The sequence below is a fragment of the Psittacula echo genome (genome assembly GCF_963264785.1).
Source record: "Psittacula echo genome assembly, chromosome: 14".
NCBI classification, from domain to species: Eukaryota; Metazoa; Chordata; class Aves; order Psittaciformes; family Psittacidae; genus Psittacula; species Psittacula echo.
The window spans coordinates 885,272-908,895 of record NC_137750.1 but is presented as its reverse complement, the minus strand read 5'-3'; the positions used below and the strand labels follow the sequence as shown (position 1 = coordinate 908,895).

General features: G+C 44.7%; 1 protein-coding gene across 1 annotated transcript in view; it reads right to left on the bottom strand.

Annotated features, from left to right (window-relative positions):
* CACNA1G (calcium voltage-gated channel subunit alpha1 G) overlaps positions 1-23,624 on the bottom strand; it is a gene marked incomplete at both ends in the record, with an annotated part of 137,925 nt that overhangs the window by 12,407 nt on the left and 101,894 nt on the right. The window contains 13 exons of the mRNA XM_080629628.1: positions 1,221-1,361; positions 3,566-3,910; positions 4,811-4,932; positions 5,011-5,089; positions 5,372-5,442; positions 6,598-6,731; positions 7,754-7,863; positions 10,251-10,402; positions 16,039-16,089; positions 18,537-18,750; positions 19,325-19,414; positions 20,022-20,147; positions 23,433-23,559. Coding sequence (XP_080485754.1) covers positions 1,221-1,361; positions 3,566-3,910; positions 4,811-4,932; positions 5,011-5,089; positions 5,372-5,442; positions 6,598-6,731; positions 7,754-7,863; positions 10,251-10,402; positions 16,039-16,089; positions 18,537-18,750; positions 19,325-19,414; positions 20,022-20,147; positions 23,433-23,559 — 1,762 coding nt within the window. The remainder of the gene's footprint in view (positions 1-1,220; positions 1,362-3,565; positions 3,911-4,810; positions 4,933-5,010; positions 5,090-5,371; positions 5,443-6,597; positions 6,732-7,753; positions 7,864-10,250; positions 10,403-16,038; positions 16,090-18,536; positions 18,751-19,324; positions 19,415-20,021; positions 20,148-23,432; positions 23,560-23,624) is intronic.

The following is a 23,624-nucleotide window of genomic DNA, read 5'->3' as shown; positions in this document are numbered from 1 at the left end:
ACTGGAATGTTACGGTTTTTTCATCACAAAAATGTCAAATCCATTTTTTTTGCTGCAGCAGCACTTCCCATTGAAAAGTGTTGTGACAACAGATTTCCAGACAGCTCTCGCTGAGTTCCGTGCTGACCCTCTGCCTTCCCCGCCAAAGCTACTGTCTCTATTCCTCTGGCAGCTCTTAGAGGCAGCCACTTCCTCTATAGCTTAATAGACCTCCATCTGGAAAGCGATACACGGCAATCAGAGGGAGACGTATTATCCTGCTATATAAATACCTGCAGTAGGATTTCATTTTACCTGAGCTTGTTCCTTTCCTCTAATGAACCACTGAGTTGGATAACTTAGTGTCAGTAAGCTCATAAATAAGCACACTGATTTAACACAAAAACTGCTATTTTTAGCCAGAAAGGGAGGGGAAAAAAAATATATGAAGGAATATGGAATTTGCTCAATTCCAACTGCAGGGAAAACTAGGTATGTTTGAATTATTATTATGGTTACTGCTGAGATTTAGGGAAAATATTTGCTCTAAAGAATAACATGCTTGAGAAAGTAGGTATTTTATCCTGAGAAGTAAATGAACTAATTTCAAGCAAGCATTACAGCCCCTGCTCAAGAAAGCACTGGAGCACACGGTTACTTAAGTACATCGTTAAGGGCTGCGTCGCCTTCTAAAGTCAGTTTAGATCAGAGATGAGGATCTAGTTTACAATGACCCACTTGCAAAAAGGCTCTTTAGGAAAATCATTTGAAACTGGATTTTCATGCAGTGTAGGTAGGCACAAAATGTAAAGAGCATTTTATGCTCTCCCCCCGCTCAGGCTCTGCTCTAGGGAAACCTCACACCATACTTCAGGCTCTGCGCACATGTCCTGCCATTGTATGAAGCCCTGGTTGGAGACAAAAAGCCAAAAACAAGAACTCCGCTGAAGGATGGAGACAGGATCTTGTATATTTTCCCAACAACACTCCTGAACAGTAAATCCCAATGCAAAATTTCTTACTGTGTCGGAGAGGGAGACTCAGAGCCTGTACTTTTCCTCTTGTATTGATATACAACATCATTAACTAAGACATTATCTCAACTCCCACAGAAAAAGCCAAAATGACTTATGCTTCAGCATCCCTGTGACTACATTACATAAAGAACATTAACTCTCTACTAAAGGTCTCAGTCACATTGAGTTTGGATGGAAACTTTGCAGGAAATTAGGAATATTAACCTGGTTCTCAGAGTTGTAATATTCGGGAGCTGGGAGGGCATAATGATGGTACACAGAGCCTGAAAGGTTGTCCATCAGCTTCAGCTCTCCTTCCAGAGATCCCTGGATCAGCAGTGATATGGTATCAAACAAGTGCCTTTCCTAGGAGGGGTGGTGTATAACATGCAGAAGGAGAGAGCAAGCCAAAAAGAGAGGAAAAAGGCGAGGGACAGAGACAGGAAAAGAACAGTGTACAAAACCCAACAAACAAAAGGGGGGAGAAATGGAATAAAAGAGGGGGTGGGAAAGACAGGGGTGAACAGCAGGAACAGAAACAACAGGACAGGAGAGGTGAGGCAGGAGAGGAGAGAGAACAGTGCAGTAATATCACGGTGAGCAGTGACAGCTTTCTCAGACCCTCTGGGGGACAGCTCTTGCTCTCTGCAAACACGGCCAGTTACTGATCTGAGCTGTACAAAGGGGCTGGTGGAGCAGCATCTTGGTACTTGGTGCTGTAAACACTACTGCTGTAAAGTTCCTATACCCATCGTCCACATTTCTGAGCTAGAGGACCCAACACCTGACACCTAAATCCATATCCAGAGGGCACATCAATTAAAATAACCTGACTTGAAGAGGGGCTGAGCATCCTCTCCATGAAAGCTGATCAGGATGGGCAAATATCAGGCGACTAATTCATGTGCCAGACATGGGTTGAGGTGCCTCAGTTGTCCTGGCCAACTTCAAACCAGCTCGCCACAGCACAGACATGGGAGGTTATACAGAGCAGGTCTGGCTTTTGCAGGCAGCATGGGAGCAATTTAAGGATTGCACTTTTCACGTAGGGAATGCCTACTACATACAATGGAATGAGAACCATCATTACAGTCAAACAGCACATGGTGCAAAAATCCTGGGGAATAGGCAAGCAAAGAAGCATGCTGACCACATATCCTTGCAGAGTCATGTCCTGGGAATTGTATTCCTCTGCTCTCGTGCTCAAGCATCAGATTTGTCCTGAAGATTTTGGCTGGGAGATTAAACAGAATAAACTCTGGAGGTTTATGAGGTTTCTTTTTTGAGTCAATCACACTCTGGAGATTATGACTGGAATAAACCCTTTCCAAAGCCACCTTCAGAGAGGGCAGGTTTAACAGCCTGAAGAGCTGAGGGCATCCTTCCCTCTGATTTGCCTTGCATTTTTGCCATTTCTCTTTTTGCCAGTGTGAGTACTGATGCAGGACAACAGTGCCGAACACAGCCTGCCAGTACTCTGCTCAACATGTGCAACCACAGTTGGGACATGCTGTTTCTTCCTAGATGATGTAGTGAATCTGGATTTCCCCATATTGCCCTGAACTCCTTTTTCCTGTGCTAAAGAGCAGCTTTGGCCTCCATCTCAGACTTCAGTGACTCCTAATGGCACCAGAAATTTCCAGTAGCTTAGGAATTGAAACAAAGCTTAAGCAGGGATTTACTCTCTTCCACCCTTGGACTAAAGAGCATAAATGAGTTTTTCATGCATTAGAATACTCATTAGTCCACCCCAGGCAGAGGCCAAGACACGCTGTTGTGAAATCATGATGCAATAAAAGCTAATGGAGTCTGTGTAGAGTTTAACCCGATTTGCAATCAGCTAAGCCTAAAACAAAAAGCTGGACCATTTTTCTTGCATAATTCCCATTCCATTCCCTCTCGAAGGACCTGTCTGGGTCTCAACCTCACCCCTCTTCTTCCTCAAATTGAATCTTCATCCAGAAACTGTGCTTTAGAGAGACTTATTGCAGCTGGTAGCAGCTACCACATTACAGTCCTACTCCGGCACTGTTCCTGATGGTGGGAGTTTTGCCACCAGTTCTGTTGAGCTCAGGTTTGAGTCCCTTCTGGATTATTCTATTGTTAAAATAATCTTTTCTTACAAGCTTGACAGTGGGAATGGATTTTAAATTGAGGTTACATAAAACAAATTTAATACTTAAGCAAAGATTAGCCAAGTTTTATTCCTCTTTTATGTTGTGGTTCACACTCTGCATTAGAAAAGCAAACACATTATGCTCATGATTTATGCTATCACAAAGGACCTAGCCCAGACTCTGAATTAGAGCAAACTTGGAGCCAGCTCTGAACTTGGCAGCTTGGGCACATCTTCAGAACTAATTGCAAAGCTCTTTACCTCCAAACACATGCGTCAAGGTGGGCTGGACCTGGAGCGTCAATTCCCACACCACGCAACAGTCAGTGAGCAGACAGTGAGGAATACAAGCCCTGGACGTACAGTTCACTCACTCCTTCCACTGACTCATGCATGTCTTCCCCTAGCAGATATGCAGGTCAAGCCCTCTTCACCCTCCAACTGAGATTCTCACCGTAGGGTAAACTAATGAGTGCTGAGAATCTACCTTGATTTGCATGGGATTGGTACATCCTTGGGGGCTCTCGGGTCTCTCTCCACCAGCGCTGCCTGTCCACGCAAAGATGTCCGAGGGGCTGTGTTGGCTGGGGGTGATTGTCTTCATTTCCATCTCCAGCTCCGCTTCCAGTTCTGCCTCCTCCTTTGCCTCCTTGTTGCTCTCCTCCAAGTGCTTCATAAGCACAGCAATCACCACGTTCACCAGGACAAACTGGGCCGTCAGCACGAAGGAGACAAAGTAGATGGGTGAAATGACAGTGTTGTAACAGGTAGACTCCTGGTCACAGTCTCTAAGCGTGTCCTAGAAACAGGGGAGAAGTGATGGAGGGATGTGAAGAGGTTCCAGCATGGACCTCATCTGCATCTGGTCATCTGGCTGCAATGGGTTCTCCCTTCATGAAAACTGAGAAGATTTGGCAAATTTCATGTATAGAATAGCAAAACACATGCCATTAAAACCTTGTTTCCACGTTAGTCACCACAAGCAGGCTCAGACGCAATTGTTCTTGATGTGTGTAACAACAGACATCAATACCCTGCTGCTCCTAAAGGAAAGGCTGTTTTACCAGGTTAGACAAAAAATACTCAATTGTGGCAGACAGTCCAGGGCAAAGCTACAGCCCACCGACTATCCCACAGCAGCTGGGCCTGCAGACACTCATTCCTCAAGTTCACACCCCATCATTAAGAGTTTGGTCACTTAACACACACCACAGCTAGAAATGAACAGAGAAGTGATTCCTGCAGACTAGCTAGCACCCTAGCTCTCACAGACCAGATTTCTTCACAATAACATGCCTTTATGGATGCTCCCTAAGACAGACTCTCTCTCAGACACCTGGGTTTTCCCAGAAACAAAAACAAAACACCGAAGTAGTACCAACAAAGGTAAAAAATAAAACCAATGCATATTACTGAGCTGAATTTGTGCTACTTGACATAAGTCCCTTTCTTTTTTTCCCTTCTTCTTGAGTTGCTCTCTCAGGGTAAAAAAGGGAATATACGGAGTACACTAAGAGTCTGCAATCATACACATGGCATGGCTGGGACAGAAATGTTAGAGGCTTTGCCCAGTACACGGACAGACAGACCAACTCATTGCAGGAGTGTCCTCGTTGGGCATTAGTACCAGTCTGGAGCAGAGTGGTCAACTTCTAATGAAGCAGTTATAGGCAATATTCAATTTCCTTGGGTGTCTTACTTTCATTATCCCATTCCAGTTGTCTCCGGTGGATACTCGGAAGAGGGTCAGAAAAGCCATCCCAAAGTTCCTGAACGTGGCATGCCGTCCCAGCCCCTCGCAGGGATGCGTGTCATCACACTCTGTGGGACCAAGCACAGCCGTGAGACCCCCCATTCACACACCTCACCCACCCCTTCCACAGGCACGGGAAGACTCACCAAGGTCTCCAAACAGCTCCACTCCAAGAGCTGCAAATATGAAAAACAACAACATGAAGAGAAGACCCAGATTCCCCACCTGGAAAGAGAAAAAGAAACGGGGGGAAAAAAACACACACACACAAAAAGAACATTCATTGATTTTTTTGTTCCAGACCTGTTTCCTGCTGCATTCTTTAATCCAAAACTTAAATTGCTTCAGGGGAAAAATGACCTCAATGTGAGGACTGTATCTCAGATTGTGCTTCGGAAGGGAAATGTGATTCTCTAATGACAGTAAAGACAAAATGATTAGCATTCCTCTGCAATAGGAAATTAGCTCTGGCCAGAGGAGATGTGGTTTGATATGGCAGTGGGTTACCTGTGGCAGTGCTTGCATCACGGTGTCCAGCAGGGCTCTCATCCCTACAGCCATCTTCAGCAGCTTCAGCACTGCGGAAAACATGTTGGGAATATGGTAACAGCAGTGTTAGCACGGAGGCACAAACTCAGTCCCTCTCCCAGGAGCCACAGATTATAGGAAGAGAAATGTGAAATCATGTCAACTGTTCTCCATTAGCTGCTATCATCCTTGGCCTTTTTACAATGCTCCTGGTTGCTTGGATACTATCAAAACTCCATGAATAGCAGCATCACCTAGCCTGAGATGTGGAGAAAGCGTTATCGTTCTCCCTGGCTTTTCCCTTCCCCACGTTATCTGTGTTGGACCCATCTTCTTCCTCCAGTTATTATGAGCAGATACTTTCCGAGCCCTGGGACTACTTTCCCACTTCCATAGGTTACCCATTTTCATATGTGATTCAGTGATTTACACATCTCTTTCCAATTGGAAACCACGTGTATTTTTAATTCTGAAAGGGATCCAATGCACTGAAAACCACTCTTTTCCCCCACTTTGAGAAACAGCAGCATTCCATTTCTCCTCCAGTTCCTTTGCTTAGATGAGGGCTGCAATCAGAGCAATTATGCCTTACAGCACAACATTGCCCTTCAGGAGGGCCTGAGAGTACTTTATTAAGGGCCTGAGCACTCACATTTTACATCTTCAGCATCTGGCCCATCCTGTTCTGAAAACTCATGCCCTGCAGAAGCTGGCTTCCCCACTCAGGTACGTGTTGTTACAAGTCTGAGGGGACAGATGGATGCAGAGTGATGAGGAATGCTTTGTCACCAAGTGGTGAGATGTAAAGTCCCACAGGAAATTAAATTTATTAGATGCTTGTCTTTTAAAGCAAACGTACTTGAGCTTGTGTTCTCTAATCCCCATTAGAGGCAACTTTGATTTGACTGGCATATTTTTTCCAGGTTCATCTCTGGGAATTACAGCCATAGCTATTTCTCTTGTATTTCTAAGCTCTCAGGCTTCAGGTCCCCTTAAGATAGAAACATATGGTCACTTGGCTCAGTTTTTTGGCTCCTCTCAAGTATTTTCCCCCATTGTTCTTTTATTTGTTTACAGCCTGTTGATACCAGCACTATGCACATTGTGATGAGGATGTGCCCCAGAACCGTTTCCCAATGCTTGACTCTCCCTTGGAGGGGACCCTGCACCTCAAACAGAAGTCAATTCTGCTTTATTTGTCTCACCTCGCGCAATCCTGAGAACCCTCATGATTCGGATAATAGTGGGGTTAATCGGTAGAGAAGCGTTCACCTCAATCTCTTCCAAAGTGATGCCCATGATAGACAGCAGCACAATTGCCAGATCTAATTGGTTCCATCTGGAGACAACACAAAATGAAGTTTAACATCTACCAAGAAGCTGGCAAAGGGAGGTAGCTTGTTTCACACAAATTCCAGTCATTTTCAATGGTTCTAGCACTCAAATGAATCTGCAGCATTTTTCTGAGGGTATTATACAAATGCAGTTATGTTATGAAATCATTATAACTAATGCATCTCGTTAGAGAATCAGCCAATTCCAGAGATATTCTTGATTGAGGGGAAGCAGAAACAAAAGCTTGGCAGTTTCCTACCCTGAGGCTGCAGACATCAGGGGAGATGCTGTGGTATCTCTCCAGCCACTTCTAGATATGACACTCATGGACCTCAGCCCTAGAAGGAACCAGCCCCTCCACGTCCAGCCCATGCAACAAAAATCATGCTGGGAAAAGGAAAGACCTGGAGGATTTGGGCCAGATCAGAGAGAGGCATAATCCCAACATGAACACCCAAAATGTGAGGAGAGGGGTGAAACCATGCCCTGTCTGCTGAAGGGCTCGTGTTAAGTCCTGCTTGGTGCCAACTCTCTTGGTATTAGCATTGAAGGAAGCAAAATTGTGAGGAGAAAGATTCACCAAGGACAAGAAATCTGTATTTGTGAGGTAAGAGAGTGAACATTTAGAAGAAGAAGTGATTTCATCTGCTGCTTTACATCTGCCTCTGCATAAATCACGACCAGCTCCTCTCTCTTGGCATACATTTTGTCACTTCACAAGGTCATCTTGATTATATGGACATGCAACTGGTGTGAGAAGAGAACCAGCCACTTGGTGTGATTCTCATGCCTGTTTTGTCCACTCCTAAGGGCCAAAGTGGTGCAATTACACTCCTTGGCATGCCCGATCCCTTCTCCAACTCACATCCCAAGCCTTCACCTACCCAGGTTTCAGCCAGTCACACCACAAAGCATTCACACATCAGTGACAGCACCAGGAAAAGCATCAGTGTCCAGGACACCAAATTTGGGCAGGTGTCTCCAGAAACCTGCTGCTTCCCCCACAGAAGATGAAGCTTTTGTTACCTGTCTTGAAAGAAGCGACGAAACCCAAAGGCAATGAGCTTGAAAACAGACTCCAGGACAAAGATAACAGTGAAGATGTAATTGCAAATCTTCAGGGCTTCATCAAGAACCTGGGATGTGGACACAGGACCTGGGTTAGACACTAACATCTGCTGCCTGCAAACCTGCCCTGCTTTCACCAGTTACTCATTTCCAAATGACAGATAAAGGCTCCAGCTGTGGTCTCTCTCCAATGATAAATGTCCCAAGGAAAAGCCCCAGGGCTTCATGGAGTGCACAAGCTGCATTTATGCCTGGCCCCAGCCCAGCTGATATCATTCACAGGAGAGGCTGACACAAACCAATGGCACAACTCAAACCCCAGGGCAGTAACTCAGCCCCAGCAGGGATTGCCTGGGTGAGTGGTTAGAGCTGCTGCATTTGCAGGTGTTAGCAGCTCAAGACACCCCCGTGCTTTCAGAAGAGAGCTGAATTTCATCCCACTTGCTTATTTGTGCACTGCAGCAAGAGCTATGGGCTGGCTGTGTCCGTGAAAGCGCTGGCCAAATGGCTTCTTTGTGATAGTCTGTCATTCACTCCTCACCTTCAGCTTTGGCAAGGAGCAGGAGACATGGATGGCATGCCAGCAGGAGTGAGTGCCTTGGGTTTTCCTCTGCCCACCCTTCCTTCTGCAGAGGTCACAGCCTGGCCATTAACTACAGGTGCCTCCTGGCTGAGACAACTCTTCCACAGTCAGACATTAAGCCACATCAGAGGTGATTTCATCCCAAAAGTCCTGCTCGCAAAGGAGCACTGTGATAGCAGCATCCTGAGTGGCCTCATAAATAATTCCTCACTGCTGGCAAACGGGATGGTAATAACTGTGGCCAGGGCACTGTTAGGGAATTGGGAAGTGGCAACAGAGTGCTCTCAGACCAAATCCAAGACTTGCTGATCCCCGAGCAGCAGATACCAGAGCAGAAAGGGTTTAAGCCATGCACTTTGCCTTCGTGCTACAGTTCAGCTTCAAGCATCCATGGACAAAACCCACCTCACCTGCCTGAGAATTACAAGCCCAGCCACCAAAGGAAGCCATGTCTCCGAATGAGCTTCCCTGTCATACTGCAGGGACCTGGGCTCTGCCAGCAAATTCATTTGGCAAAGCAGATTTTGCTCAGTAGCTCTTTGCTCAAACCACCTCCACACACTGCAGCCCCTCTTCCCTATGGGTAGCATTTCCACCTGGGATCGCATCCACAGGGCACCCCAGGGTATCCCACCACCCACCCCTTTCAGCACCAATATGACAAGCAATCATTAGCTTGGATACAAAGGTGCCTGGTACATTTAAGCCGTTTAAGTATCTGCAGGATTCCAGCCACCAGTCACTCAGACCAGAGCGACTTCGGGGCTTTGATTCAGCAAGACTCTCAAGCACGTGCATGGCTCTAACCGTGCTGTCAACTGAGCATAGCCCAAGCTTGGAGTTATTACCCAGATGCTGCATACCAGAGGCTTAGAGACAAAGTGTTATTTTCCTAAAGAAAATTAAAAACAAAAGCCTGCCCAACATTTTTATAATACAAGAGAAAACGGAGCTGCAAAACGACTGCGGTGAGACGCAAGCCCTAGAGCTGTTCCAGGACAGGCTCCTTGGCCAACAACCTTTTTCATCACCAAATGACTGAATCATGCAATGAGCCTTCCAGTATTTAAAGGTGACCTGAACAGAAGAAATAAATTGGGCTTGTGCCCTTTCACTTTTTGGCTTCTTTACGATAGGTTGCAGGATATTTTCCCCCTCGTTTACAAGTCTTACTTTTTTTTTACATTAAGTATTCAAGTCCTGTCTAGTCTTAAAGAATATTTTCTCCTATTGTGTGTTACAGTTATTCATGCTGAAAGCGGTTAATAAAGTACAAGTTATATGGCAAAGGCAGCTATTTCCATTTCATTCTTATGCACAAGAGACTTGACATCCCAGGACAGGCTGTTTTTATTTTCAGAGTATGACAAAGACCCAGGAACACACTGCCCTAATATGTTAAACTGGTTTTCAAAGACCACCATGGAATCCAGTGCCTGTGAAAACCAGGCTCTATGGGACATTGGGGATTTAGAAGAAACTCTGCAAAAAGAAACATTTAACAAATGGTTATATTATTTTTCCTTTTTCTGTTTTTTATTTTTTTTTGCTGGAAAACTTAAATCAAATAAAAGAGTTCAACGAGGATCATGTTAAGCAAACCGGTCGTGTTCCCATCCTCATTTTCAAAGCAGTCCATTTGCATTTAACTAGAAGGGAGAAGTGAAATGGGATCCAGGTAATGAAAGCCATGGTTTAAGATGGAAGCCAGCTGCAGGATGGATATCCTCCATGGGACAAAGGGATAGGACAAGCATGGTGAATGGGGACCCAAAGTCTAACAGCAAAACTGGCCTTAGCTCTGCCCGTCAGCAGATCCCACCATGGCTGGCCATCTCCCTCCCGACTTTCCCCCCATCTCTGTCCCAGTACCTTCGGCTGCTGGTAGTGCTCCATGGCCATGGTGATCACATTGAGGCCAATCACTCCGGTGATGAACAAGTCCAGGTAATGGCTGGTGCACATCTGGTGGATCAGGAGACGGAAGCGGGAGTAATCCGAATAGTAGGGCTTACACTGTGCTTCTGCAGCAGGGAGGAGGAGAGCGGAGAGGCACGTCAAGTCATTTCTCTGCGTCTTTCTGGAGTCAATGCCCCCTCACTTTCCAACTCCAAAGATGATAAATTCTAGACTGATTACAGCAACATGCTGTCTTTTTCATTTCCTTTTTTCTTGCTGGCATGTTACCATTTTTAATACACAGCAGGGCTCCCGTCATCTTACATCCATTAAACATCTTCAGTGGGACATGCGCTATACTCAGCCTTACGGCATCAGGGATGAGGTGAGCTGGGACTATTGTGCTGCTAAAGGATGTTTTCCCTGTAGGGAAACTTAAACTAAAACAATAATTTTTGTTTCTGCTGACCTTAAATGTGCCCAAACTATCTGAAAAGCCCAATTAACGGACAGATTTCACTAACAATGGCTTAAAAATACAGGCCATTGTGTTAGCGGTGGTCTCTGAAAGAGACGTAATTCAGACATATTACGTTCTTTGCACTAAACCGCGGAGAGAACAAAATTCAGCGCTTTGGCTGTCAGAGCCCTGAAAAATGGTCCATAAAAATACCAAGGAAAACTGATCAGTCAGCCTTAGCGATTAGAAAAGAATGATCCTCCATTTCGACAAGATTATCAAAGTACAGATTTCACTGTTCAACTCATTCCCATGTTTGGCTGCCTCGGGGATGACACATGCTCTTTAGACCCCGAATGTTCCTAGAGATAAACTCATTTACTCACCTAATCTCTAATGAGGAAATGCCAAGGCTGAGTATATAATTCAGTACAATTTTCAAGGCGGCATTATAATGCAGATTGAAGTGGAAAGGACTGTCTTGAATATGTCAGGGTATAATATTGCTCTCATAATTAGATGATCAACTGGTTATGAAAATTATCGAGCTGTAAGAATTACATGGCTTGATATTTAGTGCTGCTGAGCAAATGTACAGTTTGATACATGATTCTGAGCAAAAAAGTTGGGAGAATGAAGCCAGGAAGCAGAGGTTTGGGTTGCCCCCGGGGAAAACTAATTTTAGAAGGTTAAATTTTGCCTGGAAATAGAATTTATTTTGTCAGTAGCCAATGACATTGCAGTGAAACCCACAGATTTAATGGTTTCATGTGCTTCCTGCTTCATGATGGGATCCTGAAAAATCAGAGTTTGGGTCCTCCATAAAGACAGACCTTTCCCTTGCAGCCCAGGAACCAGAGAGAAATCATTCAGCAGTTTTATTCTGTAGGGATTTGGAACACCCAAACTTCTGCCTCAGTGTCGTCAAATGAAAGGCAAAATTAATATTCACTTTCTGATCTGCAGTGTGCTTTAGGTGATCTGCGCACGAGTGCTACGTACAATATTGATGAAAAGGTCTAAAAAATGGATTTTTATGTGAATCTATTAAGTGCTTACAAAAAGGCCGACTGGTAACTGCTGACTCACTCCTAAGACTTTGTCAGATATCTCAGAATCTGCATAAATCTCCATAAAGTCAAGATATCTCGATCACATTATGCTGAATTATGAGTAGCAAATTAACTAAAATGTTTGAATACAACTAGGTTAGGAATAGGACCTATTTTCATGAACCAACTTATCATCTCGGAAAGAAACACCATTGTAATTGGATCACTCACTTCTGCATTTATGTATAATTCACATTCAAAAGAAAAATGTCAATGTTTCTGCCTTTTCTTGCAATGGATTTACTTATGAATAATTACACTGGAATTCTAATTTTTTCTTAGATTTGATTGACAGGTAATTCCAAATCCTACAGAATAGCACCGACGCTGTTAGAAAAGAGAGAGGATTTAGAGAGAGGTTATAAAATGTCTCCTGTGCAGGGCTCCTGCACCTGGATTAGCCAGTGCATGACCCCATAAGCAGGGTTGCTAATTGTTCATAGAGCTGCAAAGGCTTCTCCCTCTCTCCCAAAGCTCCTTTTCAACCTTTCCCAGCACATTCCCCCAGGTTTCCACAGCCAAACGTCTCTGGATGCTGCTCTTGCAGATGCCTTTGCAGCCTTGGAAAATTACCACTAGTAAATGTTTCAGCCTTCCCCATTATCTTTGTTAAGAGGGGATTTGTCAACCCTGCTTATGAATCCTGCCACCACTCACTACATCCATCTCCGCATGCCAGCCATGCACATTAGTGCAATAGAGATACTACGACGAGATGAACCACACGCAAGCTCACATGCTGTCCAAGGACTATCAGTAAATACCTACTGTGTCTAGGTAGGCAGGGAACTTTCTGAACAGATAAATCATTTTCTTGCTATTGTATAAATTCCATGTATTTAACCCAATCAGTTTTACAGAGAATTTGGGTATTGCTCATGTAGAATGACCCAGGTACAAATCCCATGCCCCTTATCACACAGTATCATTTCTAATTAATGCAGTAAAGATCTAAACAATACCAACATCTTGGGAAATACAGACATCTGTTAAACTCCAGGTGGTGAACTCCACAACTAACACAACACCACATTACTGTACTGTTACAATACACTGTGTCAAGAACAACAAGAGCTCTGGGTTAGTCTTGGTTATTACTGGAAAGGTTAACTTGGCTTCCCGGCACACATGGCATTAAAGAAAAGAGGAGGAGAGCAAACGAACAAAGAAGAATTGGCAGAATGAGAGTATGAGGAGATGGAGAAATACAGCAAAAGCCCACTACAAGACATTAGGCTGGTAAACAGGGTGTAAATCAAGCTGCTTCACCATGGCTGGAGGCCAGGAGGGAGGAGAAGTGGCTCAAATCTAGATACCATTACAGAGGAGAAGACCAGCTCAGATAGCGAATCCTGAGCAGTCTCCTAACCCAGGTAGGAAGGAGATTTTGCAGCTCAACTCAAGCTCACATTCTGTGCTTCTCTTGGCATCATCCTGCAGGATAACTGATCCCCCTTTTCCAGGGCTGGGAGGCAGAGCACAGCAGCCCCAGCCTGTGTCCTGGGGTGCTCAAACTCATCGCCATCCTCTCCTGCCCATTTGGAAAGGCAATGACACTGCTGTTGCACGATAAACATTTCCCATTCCTAATCCCACTCTAACTTCCCCCAGGCCAGGTGCCCTTTGGGTTTAGCGATCACAGCCCAGGTTTGGGGCATTTAACCGTGTGCTGTTCTTCTTCTGACAGCTCCAGGATGTGACCCATGAAGTGGCACCAGTGACCAGCAAAGCAGCACTAAAGGCATCATTTCTGCCCTGCTGTGCCACAGCCAGAGGGTCTCAGGGCTTGGCCAGTCTCTGCCATCACCAAGGGACATGGGGCTGAGGTCACTTTCTTCCCATTAACTGTATTTTCTTAGGGGGAATCAGGCTGGGCGTGTGGCTCCAAAATATCTCTGAAGAGCAGCAGCCTCTGAATACAGCCCTGTCAAGAGAGAAATTGCCACTTTCCCCGAGGTGGCTTTCAACCGGAGGTGTGTGGGCACAGGAAATTGGAATTCACGAGAGTGGGACAATTCCATTACTGTCTCCTCCAGTTCCTTCTTTCTCCTATAATAAGGAAATTAACTACTTTTTGGGTCTGAGTATATCTGGAGGACAGCAGCAAACAAGTGAGCAATGAGCCCGTGACGCAGCTGGATTTACAAACTGTATCAAGAATATTATTAGGTTAAGAAGTAGTTTGCACTGAAGGAACTTTTTTGTTTTAAACACAGCGTTTGACTTGGCTTTTATTGTACTGAATGGATTTACTGAAAAATAACAATAAAATAAAATGAAAAATGATAAATTATTTCCACCGAGAAGATTCCAGTTGTGATAGAATGTAGACTTTGGGGGGAAAAAAAAGGAAAAATTAAAATTATAATATCTCACTAAGCACCAGGCAGCAGCACACATGCACACACACACAATACTCTATCCCATCTTCACAGAAAGAAAAGAAGCCCTGTAAGTGCAGAGATGTGTGGAAGCTTTGAGGTCACAACTTCAGATTTCTCACTGAACCACAGGAGGTTCATCTACAGCACCCGGGACTGATTCCTTCATATTCCCAACAGTGAGGTTCCGAAATAAAACCTTTCTATTCCCTCATGCCAGTGCCTGAAGAGCAGCATGGCACATGCACTACCACCGGATCCAAAGAAAAGGCAACAAAAGGAAACACAAAGCACAGACCTGACAATTGACCAGGTTTTAAAAGCAAACTCCGAGTGTTTCTGAGCCTGCGCAAGAGAATGAAGGAATTCGGAATAAGCTCAATGCCTTAAAAATTAGGCAGCCTTGATGTGGCTCTGTAGGACCAGGAGAGGAGCCACAACCAAATAAATAGAAGAACAGATAAACAGACCCCAAACCCAGTGGCAGCACATCCCCTCCTGCTGCCCTGTTTCACAGGAGAGTACAGGAGGCCTCCCAAGAAGAGCAGGATTGAAAGCAGAGAGATAAAAATACCAGGAATGGCAATGGGAAGGAGATTCAGGATTTATTAAAGCATGTTGTGATAAAGTTTAACAAGGCCTTAGAAAGACAAGGTAGGAACCTCTGTCTCCTCGAGTTACCCTCTGCAGTGAAGGCCAATAGCCCTCACCTTTGTATTGAATCAAACTCCCTGCAATGTGTGAGAGATGGATGGAGCCAAGCTCCCATCTCAAGCAGTGGGAGCTTGTTCACAGGTGAGAGTTTTAATGGCACAATTTTCCTAGCGTATTATTTTTGTTGAAAATTACAGCTATATTTGTTTCTGTGTTGGCATCTCTTTAATTATTCAGGCTAATATTCATAAGTTATGAATTAAACAAAATGCTTGCCAGATCAAAGCTTCTCCTAGAAATAAAAAGAGCAAAGGGGCAGATTGGCAGCCCTGAGCATCATCCTGGCAAGAAGGGACAGGAAAGGGTGACATGAGCAAGCAGTGGGTCTGGGTAACCAGGTCAAGCCCCCAGCAGTGTTTAGCCCAGCTGGTCCAACCCCACCAAGACCTGGAAAGGCTTTGAGGTGGCATCTTTCTCTCTTTTAATTCACAAGATACCTCGTGGATCAAACGACTTCCAATCAATACGAAGAATTTACAAGCTGGGCAGCACAAGGGCTGAACCCCAACCCATGCTGAGGGCTGGTGTGGGGTTGAAGCTCTGCACTATACTGAGTTTTACCCTGCTCACAAAATACTGTGCCTCCCTGAAGCGAAGCAGTGAGGAAGGGCTGGAGAATAATGAATAACTTTCCTAAGCTAGACTGCCTGCCTTCCAGAGACAATCCTGCCAGTTATTCAGAGACTCCTAAGCTGGTGGTTGGGAAGCTAAACAATAAAGGGCCCGTTTCACAGTCCAGTCATTATTCTCTAAGAAAAAAATCCAGAAAAAAAGAAAAGAAACGAGGAAAAAAAAAAAGAGAACAAAAATAAAGCCATGAAAAGTCCAAGAGTGACTTAATGAAAACCAGGAAAACCAAAATCATACTGAAGAACATAACATGATCAAGGGGTAAATTAAAGTTTTGCAAGTGTCAGTGCTGAGCCAGGTCTGCAGACCTGCAGCTCAGAATGATATGCGTGTGCCATGAAGTAAGCAAACGAGCTTTGCACCACACACACGGTTTAGTGGGATGCCTCACAGCAGCGGTGGCCAGCCGTTAGTGACACAGCACTGCCATTCAAGTGGGACGAGACGTGCCGACTTCCCAGTACCTTGCACTGCACTGGCTGAGCTCTCCATTAATACATCATCCAGCATTAGATCTAAAAGAATGAAACGGCGTTAATCACCCGGCAGGATACACGGCAAGACTTCCCTTCCCCTGCAGAGGTCCCTGCGGCTCTCAGGCTCTCTGTTGCCTCTAATGGGAATGGTTCCTTGCAGGATACTCTCCTGGTGCCTCATGGAGGGTGGGCTCAGGTACACCAGCTCATTGTGGAAAAGGGCTCTTGTGCTTCTCCCACATACACAGGTGGAAGCCCAAGAGATCCCTCAGAACCCCATCACTTAATGATGATGAAGAAGACACTTCTGAAGGACAGACTTTATACACATCCCGCTGGGCCAGCACCTTACAGCAACCACTCCTGCATCTGCCTACATCATGTGAGCTGGGATTTCATACGCTTTTCTGGTTTCCAACTGTTCAAATGCATTTGAAGTGTCTACAAGCAAAAATGACTGTGCAACCGGTTAGATGTCTATGTCTGACATTGATAGGTTGCTTTGGGCATCTGGGGACACTCAGGAAGCCCAGCTAAAGGAACTGCCATGGAGTTGCTGGCGTAATCAAAGCCCTAGTTTTGGTATCATCTGCAAGTTTCCACCATGCAGAATAGAGCTAAGCAATGACATCTGTTGCCTCTGAGGGCAAAGCTGGACACGGTCAATTAAAACCAACATTTCACTGAACGCGAATTGGGAAAACTGTTTTGAAGTGATTTGGAGGGCTTCATACTTTGCTCTTGAAAGGTTTTTATGGCAATTGAATACTCAGCAATATTTGATCCTCAGTAAAATAGCTGTTTATTGCCTCTTTAATTAGACATTTCATAGGACTGAATGAATAACTACATCTCCAAGGATGGTTTGTGATTCCTTCCCACTGGGAAATTGCCCCGGCTTATGTCTTTTCTTCATCTAGCTCCTCTAGCATTATAAATAAGGTCATTAATAATAACTAAACATCTATTTCTCTTCTAGAGAAATGCCTGCTTTCCAAAATTGCAACTTTAAATAGGGATCTTTCTATCCAGCTTTTAACAGCATTTTCTAACTCATCAGTCTGCAACTGTGTTTGGGAGCTTGGACTGACTGAAAGAGCTTTCTAGGCATTTCCCTGATGTGAAAAACAGCAACAAAAAACTCTTTCCATCTGTATCCCACTTAACTGAGAACAGTCTAACGTGTCCTCCACCGCTCGTGAGGGAAGCCTCCATCTTTCCACTGATCATCAGGGAAGCCAGGCTCTTGGCATAAACTGAAGTTTGATGTCCAGAGGCTGGTGTGATACATCCTATTGGTTACAAAACCTGTGAAGCCCATGGGACTCAAAGAGGTGACCAAAGGAAAGTGCTGGGTAAGTGCTAAACTGAGAGAGACTGAGACACCGTTGTAGTACATGGTTGCATGGTTAAGCCTGTCACAGCTATTTAAACACCTTTGAGACTATTGAAAACAATAAATCAGACTTAATATTACCAGCTTTCGGAACAAGTGCCTGATCAGACAGCCTCTTAAACAGTACAGAAGTCTGTCAAAGATAGAAAAGAGATGTGAAAGGGGACACGGAGAGAGCAGCAGACGGACTGACCAGGGAGGGAAAGTGTGAGGCCATGGACACAAAGGGCAATGGAGAAAGTTCAGTCAGAAGACAGCATGCGAGAAGAAGAGGACTTCCGACCTGTGGCCTCTGGCTGACTTATTTCTTACTTATTCGGCCAACAATAAAATAACAAAAAGACTGAGAGACAAGTGTCAGGTTGGAGACTGTTGGCAGAGTGGAGATCTAGCCTCCTTTCACCTGTAAAGCCATCTCTAGGCAAGGCTGCCAGCTTGCACATCCCTTTTGGAGTTAGGTTCAATTTGCATCAGTGCTATTTTGTCTAGTTAGTTACTCTCCTCAACAGCTTTTTTTTCTAATCTGTATTTCTCAAGCAAATGCATTGATATGTTTCTCTAAGGAGTTTTTAAGCATTACTAGAATGGGATGGATCCATTATTTTATTACACTCTTGAATCGCAGTGGTGCTACTGCGCCAATAAATAAACCGGCTTGATAAATGGGACAGGTAACATCACTGTGGCATTACAAGGCTGTAATAAACTAAATAGTGAATCCAGTTATCAAGCAACAGTGCTCATGACTCAGAAGATTTATGATGCCATCCGGCACTGCTGATCTTTGCAATTGTCACTATTTGTGTAACACTGAGCTCTGCTATCCAAGAAGCTCCAGGTCTGATTACTATTACATTTTAATTTCAATAACCTCCAATGGAAAGGTCATTGCAAATCATGCAGCCATTAAAAAGGCTTCCATGGCTCCTTGTTCAGCCTAAAACGATGCTATTTCCTTCATGCAAATTTTATAGCTGGACATGCTTTTTGGGAGAGGAAGGATCACCAGACACGAGGCAGGGAGGGGAGGGAGAAGGGGATTGTGTGGAAGGTCAAGCAGGACTCAGAAAGATGTGGAAAGACTACCGACCAGCCATCTGTTTCTCCTTACTCCTTCTCTTTTTCTCCAGCCGGCGAAGCCTCTTCTCCTCCCGCCTCTTTGCTTCTTCCTCCTCCTGATGCTGCCGACACTTGTGGAAGTTCTCCACCACTACCCCCACAAACATGTTGAGGACAAAGAAGGCCACGATCAGCAGGAAGGAGATGAAGTAAAGGAGCATCCATGGATTGTAGTTCATGACTGGCTGCAAAGTGGAGCAAGGCAAATGTCAACTGAACCTCAAAAAACCAAGAAGGGAGCAAATTGATGCTGCTGCCCATGCAAAAGCTGTGGGTGCCCCTTTCAGGCAGCTCAGTGCGCTCTGCTCTTCACCGAAATTAAAGCTCTCTAAGACATTTTAAATGAATGTTCGCAAAACACATAGAACTTTAGAAAGGAACCACCTCTGTTCTGCCAACAGCAGGACAGCTCTGCAGCTATTGTAAATCCCTCACTGAAAACCTGTACCTACGCAAAGCACTTTTCTCCTGAAATGCCTAAATTGCTTAAAAAGTCAAACCATTCTTTGATAGGTGCAGTTCTCCTAACGCTCGTTACATCAGTCGTGTTGCAAAATCTGTATGAAAAAGGTGAGGTCCAAATCCCAACTTCTCACTGGACTCCTTGTCATGCCCGAAGAGTTGGGTTAAATGCCTCCCTTAGTCCTAACCCCATAACCTCATTTGACTGTGGAAGCCAATAGTACTTTGCAAAACAAGAGCCAGAATGTGCAACATTTGACAACTCATTTCTCACAGAGCTTTTACTAGAACACGTACCTGCTGGTCAACTCCCACTGCATCTAAGCCATCGTACATGATATCCACCCACCCGTCCTTGGAGGCCAGAACAAAGAGAGACATCAGGGCCTAGAAATGCATGGGAAAAAAGTTAGACATAGTTGCACTAAAGTTCTTTTACTGTAATATTTTACCCCTCTTTGCCCTTTCCTGTCTGAGGATTATCATTACCTGCCTGATAACGGGGGACTTTGATGCCCAAGGTTTCTCCTGGCAGCATGAACCTGTCAATACCCCTGGTTCAGCAATGAGCACTAATTCAGAAACCACAAAGCAGAAGACAAAAGCAGTTTCATTTCTACCCTCCAGGTCTCCACTTCTCCCCACTAATTAGTCCTTACCATGCTACTAAAATAAGGTTGTGTTGCAGAGAAGGTTGAAATTGTCTGGCTCTATTAGACAAGCCCTTCTGCAAGATACATTCAGTTTGTTATGTAGCAGTGAAGCAATTAAGTACTCCACAAAGCCACATGTGCTTGTTCTGTTCCAAAAAGAAGCGTATGCCTGCTTGGAAACACTACCTTTGGGATTTACAGAGACAGAATGCTGTGTATGTGAACTGAATCTTTACAGCGACTGGTAGTGCCCTGTAAGAAAATCCCATGGGATAATAACGCACAGGTTTTAAGTCAAGGAGGTAAAGGAGCAAAGAAGCAGATTACCATTCTATTAATACCTGGCCGAGATTATCAAAATTATACTTGTGCCGGACCCATTTGTAGCTTGCTTCTGTACAATCCGATTTATTTGTGATGTTTCTGGTGTCCTCCCCCTGGCAGACAAAAAACTTGCCTTTGAAAAGCTGCAAAATACGCAAAGAAGAGGAGAACTGTAAAGATTCAGCCTGCAGATGATGGGCATTTCTCCCTGGGTACTCTGCACAGCCCACGCTGACCAGAGGAGTTAAAGGAAACGGCCTCATTCGTGCAGGTTATTAAGTGTGAGCAGCCTGTATGATATGCACCTAACGAGCAAATGCATGATTTCACATCGTTTAGGACACCCACCTCATGTATTAGGTTGTCTGGTTCACTGATCTGAGAGTGGCCTAAAGGCCTTTGCTTCTGGGTCTCCAGCAGAAGTGCAGCTCCAGCTAATAGCCCAGACCAGCTAATGGTTTCTTACCACTTGTGGAACGACTCCAGCGGCTCTCAGCCCAGTTAATGGTGCTGGTTTTAAGAGTCACCGACAAATTAAGTATAACAGGGGCCCTCTGTCAGCAAAGGAAAGGTGGCACTGATGAGCACAGCAATGGACAAAGCTCTGCTCTTAGGGGTCACAAGGGAACATATCAAAGAGGAGTCGAGCTGCTGCGAGTGACATTGGGCTCTTGCTGAATCAAGACTACTGTCAGTACAGCTCTGGTCTCTGATCCTGAACACGGCTCTCCAGCCATCATTAGGCTCTGAAGTCTGCACAGGGGTCTCTAAAAATATTCTTTGGGCTGAGGTTAAGGAGCCAAGCCCAAATAGTGCTGGGTGCCTGACCCTGAGCTTGTTTCCTTTGGTGTAAGCCAAAGGAGATGCAACTCCTGGGGAGTCAGCTCATAATTTACACCTGCACAAGGAACATGAGCCTCCTGATTCTAGACCTGCTGCTTCCTCTACACAGAACAGAGTGGTAGGAGATGATTACTGCTTCAGACAGGGTGATTGATGCTAGCAGGATGGATGATACCGAAGCCCAGGAGACAACCAACAAATCTGGTTTTATTTGCTGACAGAAGCTATTGACATTGCTGGTTTTGGGGGAAATGGCAGCCTGCTCTCCAGGCTTCTTAAAACATCACCTGGGTATACAGAGAAAAGACACTGACGGATTTTGATCTGTTGTTTTAGACAAATATCAGTAGAAATAATAGTGAACAAGATAAACCCACGCATTACTCCATGGGTTTCCTTCAGCAGTCAACAGCAGAAGGATGTTCTCTAGGCGTGCAAAATTAATCACCACTCAACGCAGCCATAAAACCTCTGGATGCAAAAAGAGAAGTATTCCCTGATCTTTCCATGGAGAAACACTATCCGTGGGTACGGCAGACTGGGGAGATATAGCCTTCACGGAGTAAAGCTTTAATTAAGCAGGAAGGTAAACAACTGGTTTTAATATATTGACTATAAATATAACTTCTCCAGGAGCTGGCCCGTAATGCCACTCAGATGGGAGCAGTAACACAGCTACTAACGGGGTCTGGAAATGCAAAGCTCTGTTTGCAAAAATGCTGATCCCCATCAGTGTCTCAGATTTCAGCACTTCTGAAAGACCCAGTGTTCCCCACTGTACTTGTTTTGTGTATTTCTTCTGTGTTATTAATGACTATTCATGCGTGGGCAAGCTCTACACGAAAATCAGTCCTGCTAAGAGGAAATATCATTAGAAATGTGGACAGCTGAATTTTAATAGCATTTAAACCCTCTGGTTTAATCCCCGGTTTATATTTATGTGGGAAAACCAACTGTAACTTGGAGAGATCATCTTTTTATAGCAAATAGATATGTCCCTAATCTTACACCTAATTAGACATAAATATTAAGAGAGAACTTTGCATCCTGAATACAGGATCAGTCTTGCTTGTATCTACCACTTAAGCACATCAGCAGTCATGACAATTTAACCTAAGACTGCAAGTCGCCAGGGAAAGCAATCGCAATTAGCAGGGAGGAAACTCAAAGAGCATACTCCAACTTTTGTTGTTGGGCATAAATTTTCCTGTGTCTGGGTTTTATACTATTTTACGGGATATGCTTAGTTTTATTAATCTGTTTAGTATAATGGATGGATGTTGTTGTACTCTAATGCAAAGCCAATCTAGCCACTGAGGTGGTTATGCATGGCACATTCTCCATTTATTTTCAATGCTGTATTTATTATTTAAAGAGTATATTAGTATAAAATATTACATAAGACACCTTTCTAAACCAAAGACAAACAGAGCTGCTTTCCAAAGCTGGCTGTAACAGATCAGATAAACTTCAGAAAGAAATAAGTGTTATGTCTGAATATTTATATGAGACAATCTCTTCAGGTGATGAGAAACCAATTGCATTGGAAACTCTGCCACTTTTCCCCTGGATTCCTGCACTTCTGGGACTGAGGATATTGCCAGCAGAGCTGGCAGGAAGCAGACTCAGAAATCTCTATTTCTGCAAGCTTTCAGTTATATGAGCTGTCAGAATCTGAATGAATCTCTGGGTCGGAGTCTCTCTGGAGTTTACAAACCAACAGTTTCAGCTTTGAGAGTTTCTATTTCCCCATTGGTTTATACCTAGAAGAAAGGTGGAGGAGAGACATCCCTACATTATCTCGCAGACAGAACAGGAACGGGATTTAACAGTTTCCCTAAGTGGAGCTTTTCTGGTGGTACATGTCACGCCTCAGGCCTGACCCTTCTGTGGTGTGGCCGGGCCAAGAAAGCGGACAAATATCTTGAATCACATCCCACTGCAGGCAGAGCAGAAGTCCTTGAGGTGGGGAAAGGATGAAGAAAGCCCGTTCTGTGCTTTAAGGGGGTCATTACGTTGGCTTTTGTAATCACTGCATTCAACAGAGAAGCTTCAAGAAAGTTCCAACGCATCAAGTGACGCAAAGCCAAGAGTTGGAAGTCAGGAATAAATGTGTCTTGAGAGCACTCGGAAGGCCACGCTGTGCTGCTGGGGTGGCAACTGAGGGACACATAAACCCTTGGGTCTGAGTCATTCCAGGCTGTTGACTGTGGCAAAGCTATGGATTCAAAACCAACACACGCTTCTAAAGCTGGGCAGAGGACCTTGATGGAACCAGAGAGGGGCAAAACTAACCCCACTAACTGGCTCTAGCCACCGCTCCTTCAGCTATGGCTGGGAATACATGCTGCTGGGCCACTGTTGTTAGACTGTAATTGTTAATGAGATTTTAATGGCTGATGAATAATGGGAAATCTGCTTCCTCCTCAGTAGGAGCAAGGAGCCTTCTCCAAGAAGGCCAAACAGCCCATTGGTTCAGTTTCAGGAGGGCTTATAGTGTGTCATTAGTATAGATACCCAGATGTGGGGCCATGTGTGGCTCCTTGCCTCCTTGGGTTAGGTGCTGAGGTTTACAGGGGACTCACCTGAACTCCCAGGATTCCAAAGATTATGAAAAAGGCACAGCAGATGACCACGATGTTTCCAATGGGCTTCAGGGATGACATGAGAGTCTCCACCACCAGCTTTAGTCCTTGGGCTCGACTGATGACTCTGTGGGGACAAGTAAACATAAAAGCTATGTTAGTCCTGTCCTTGCCCTGTTGTGTCTCAAGATA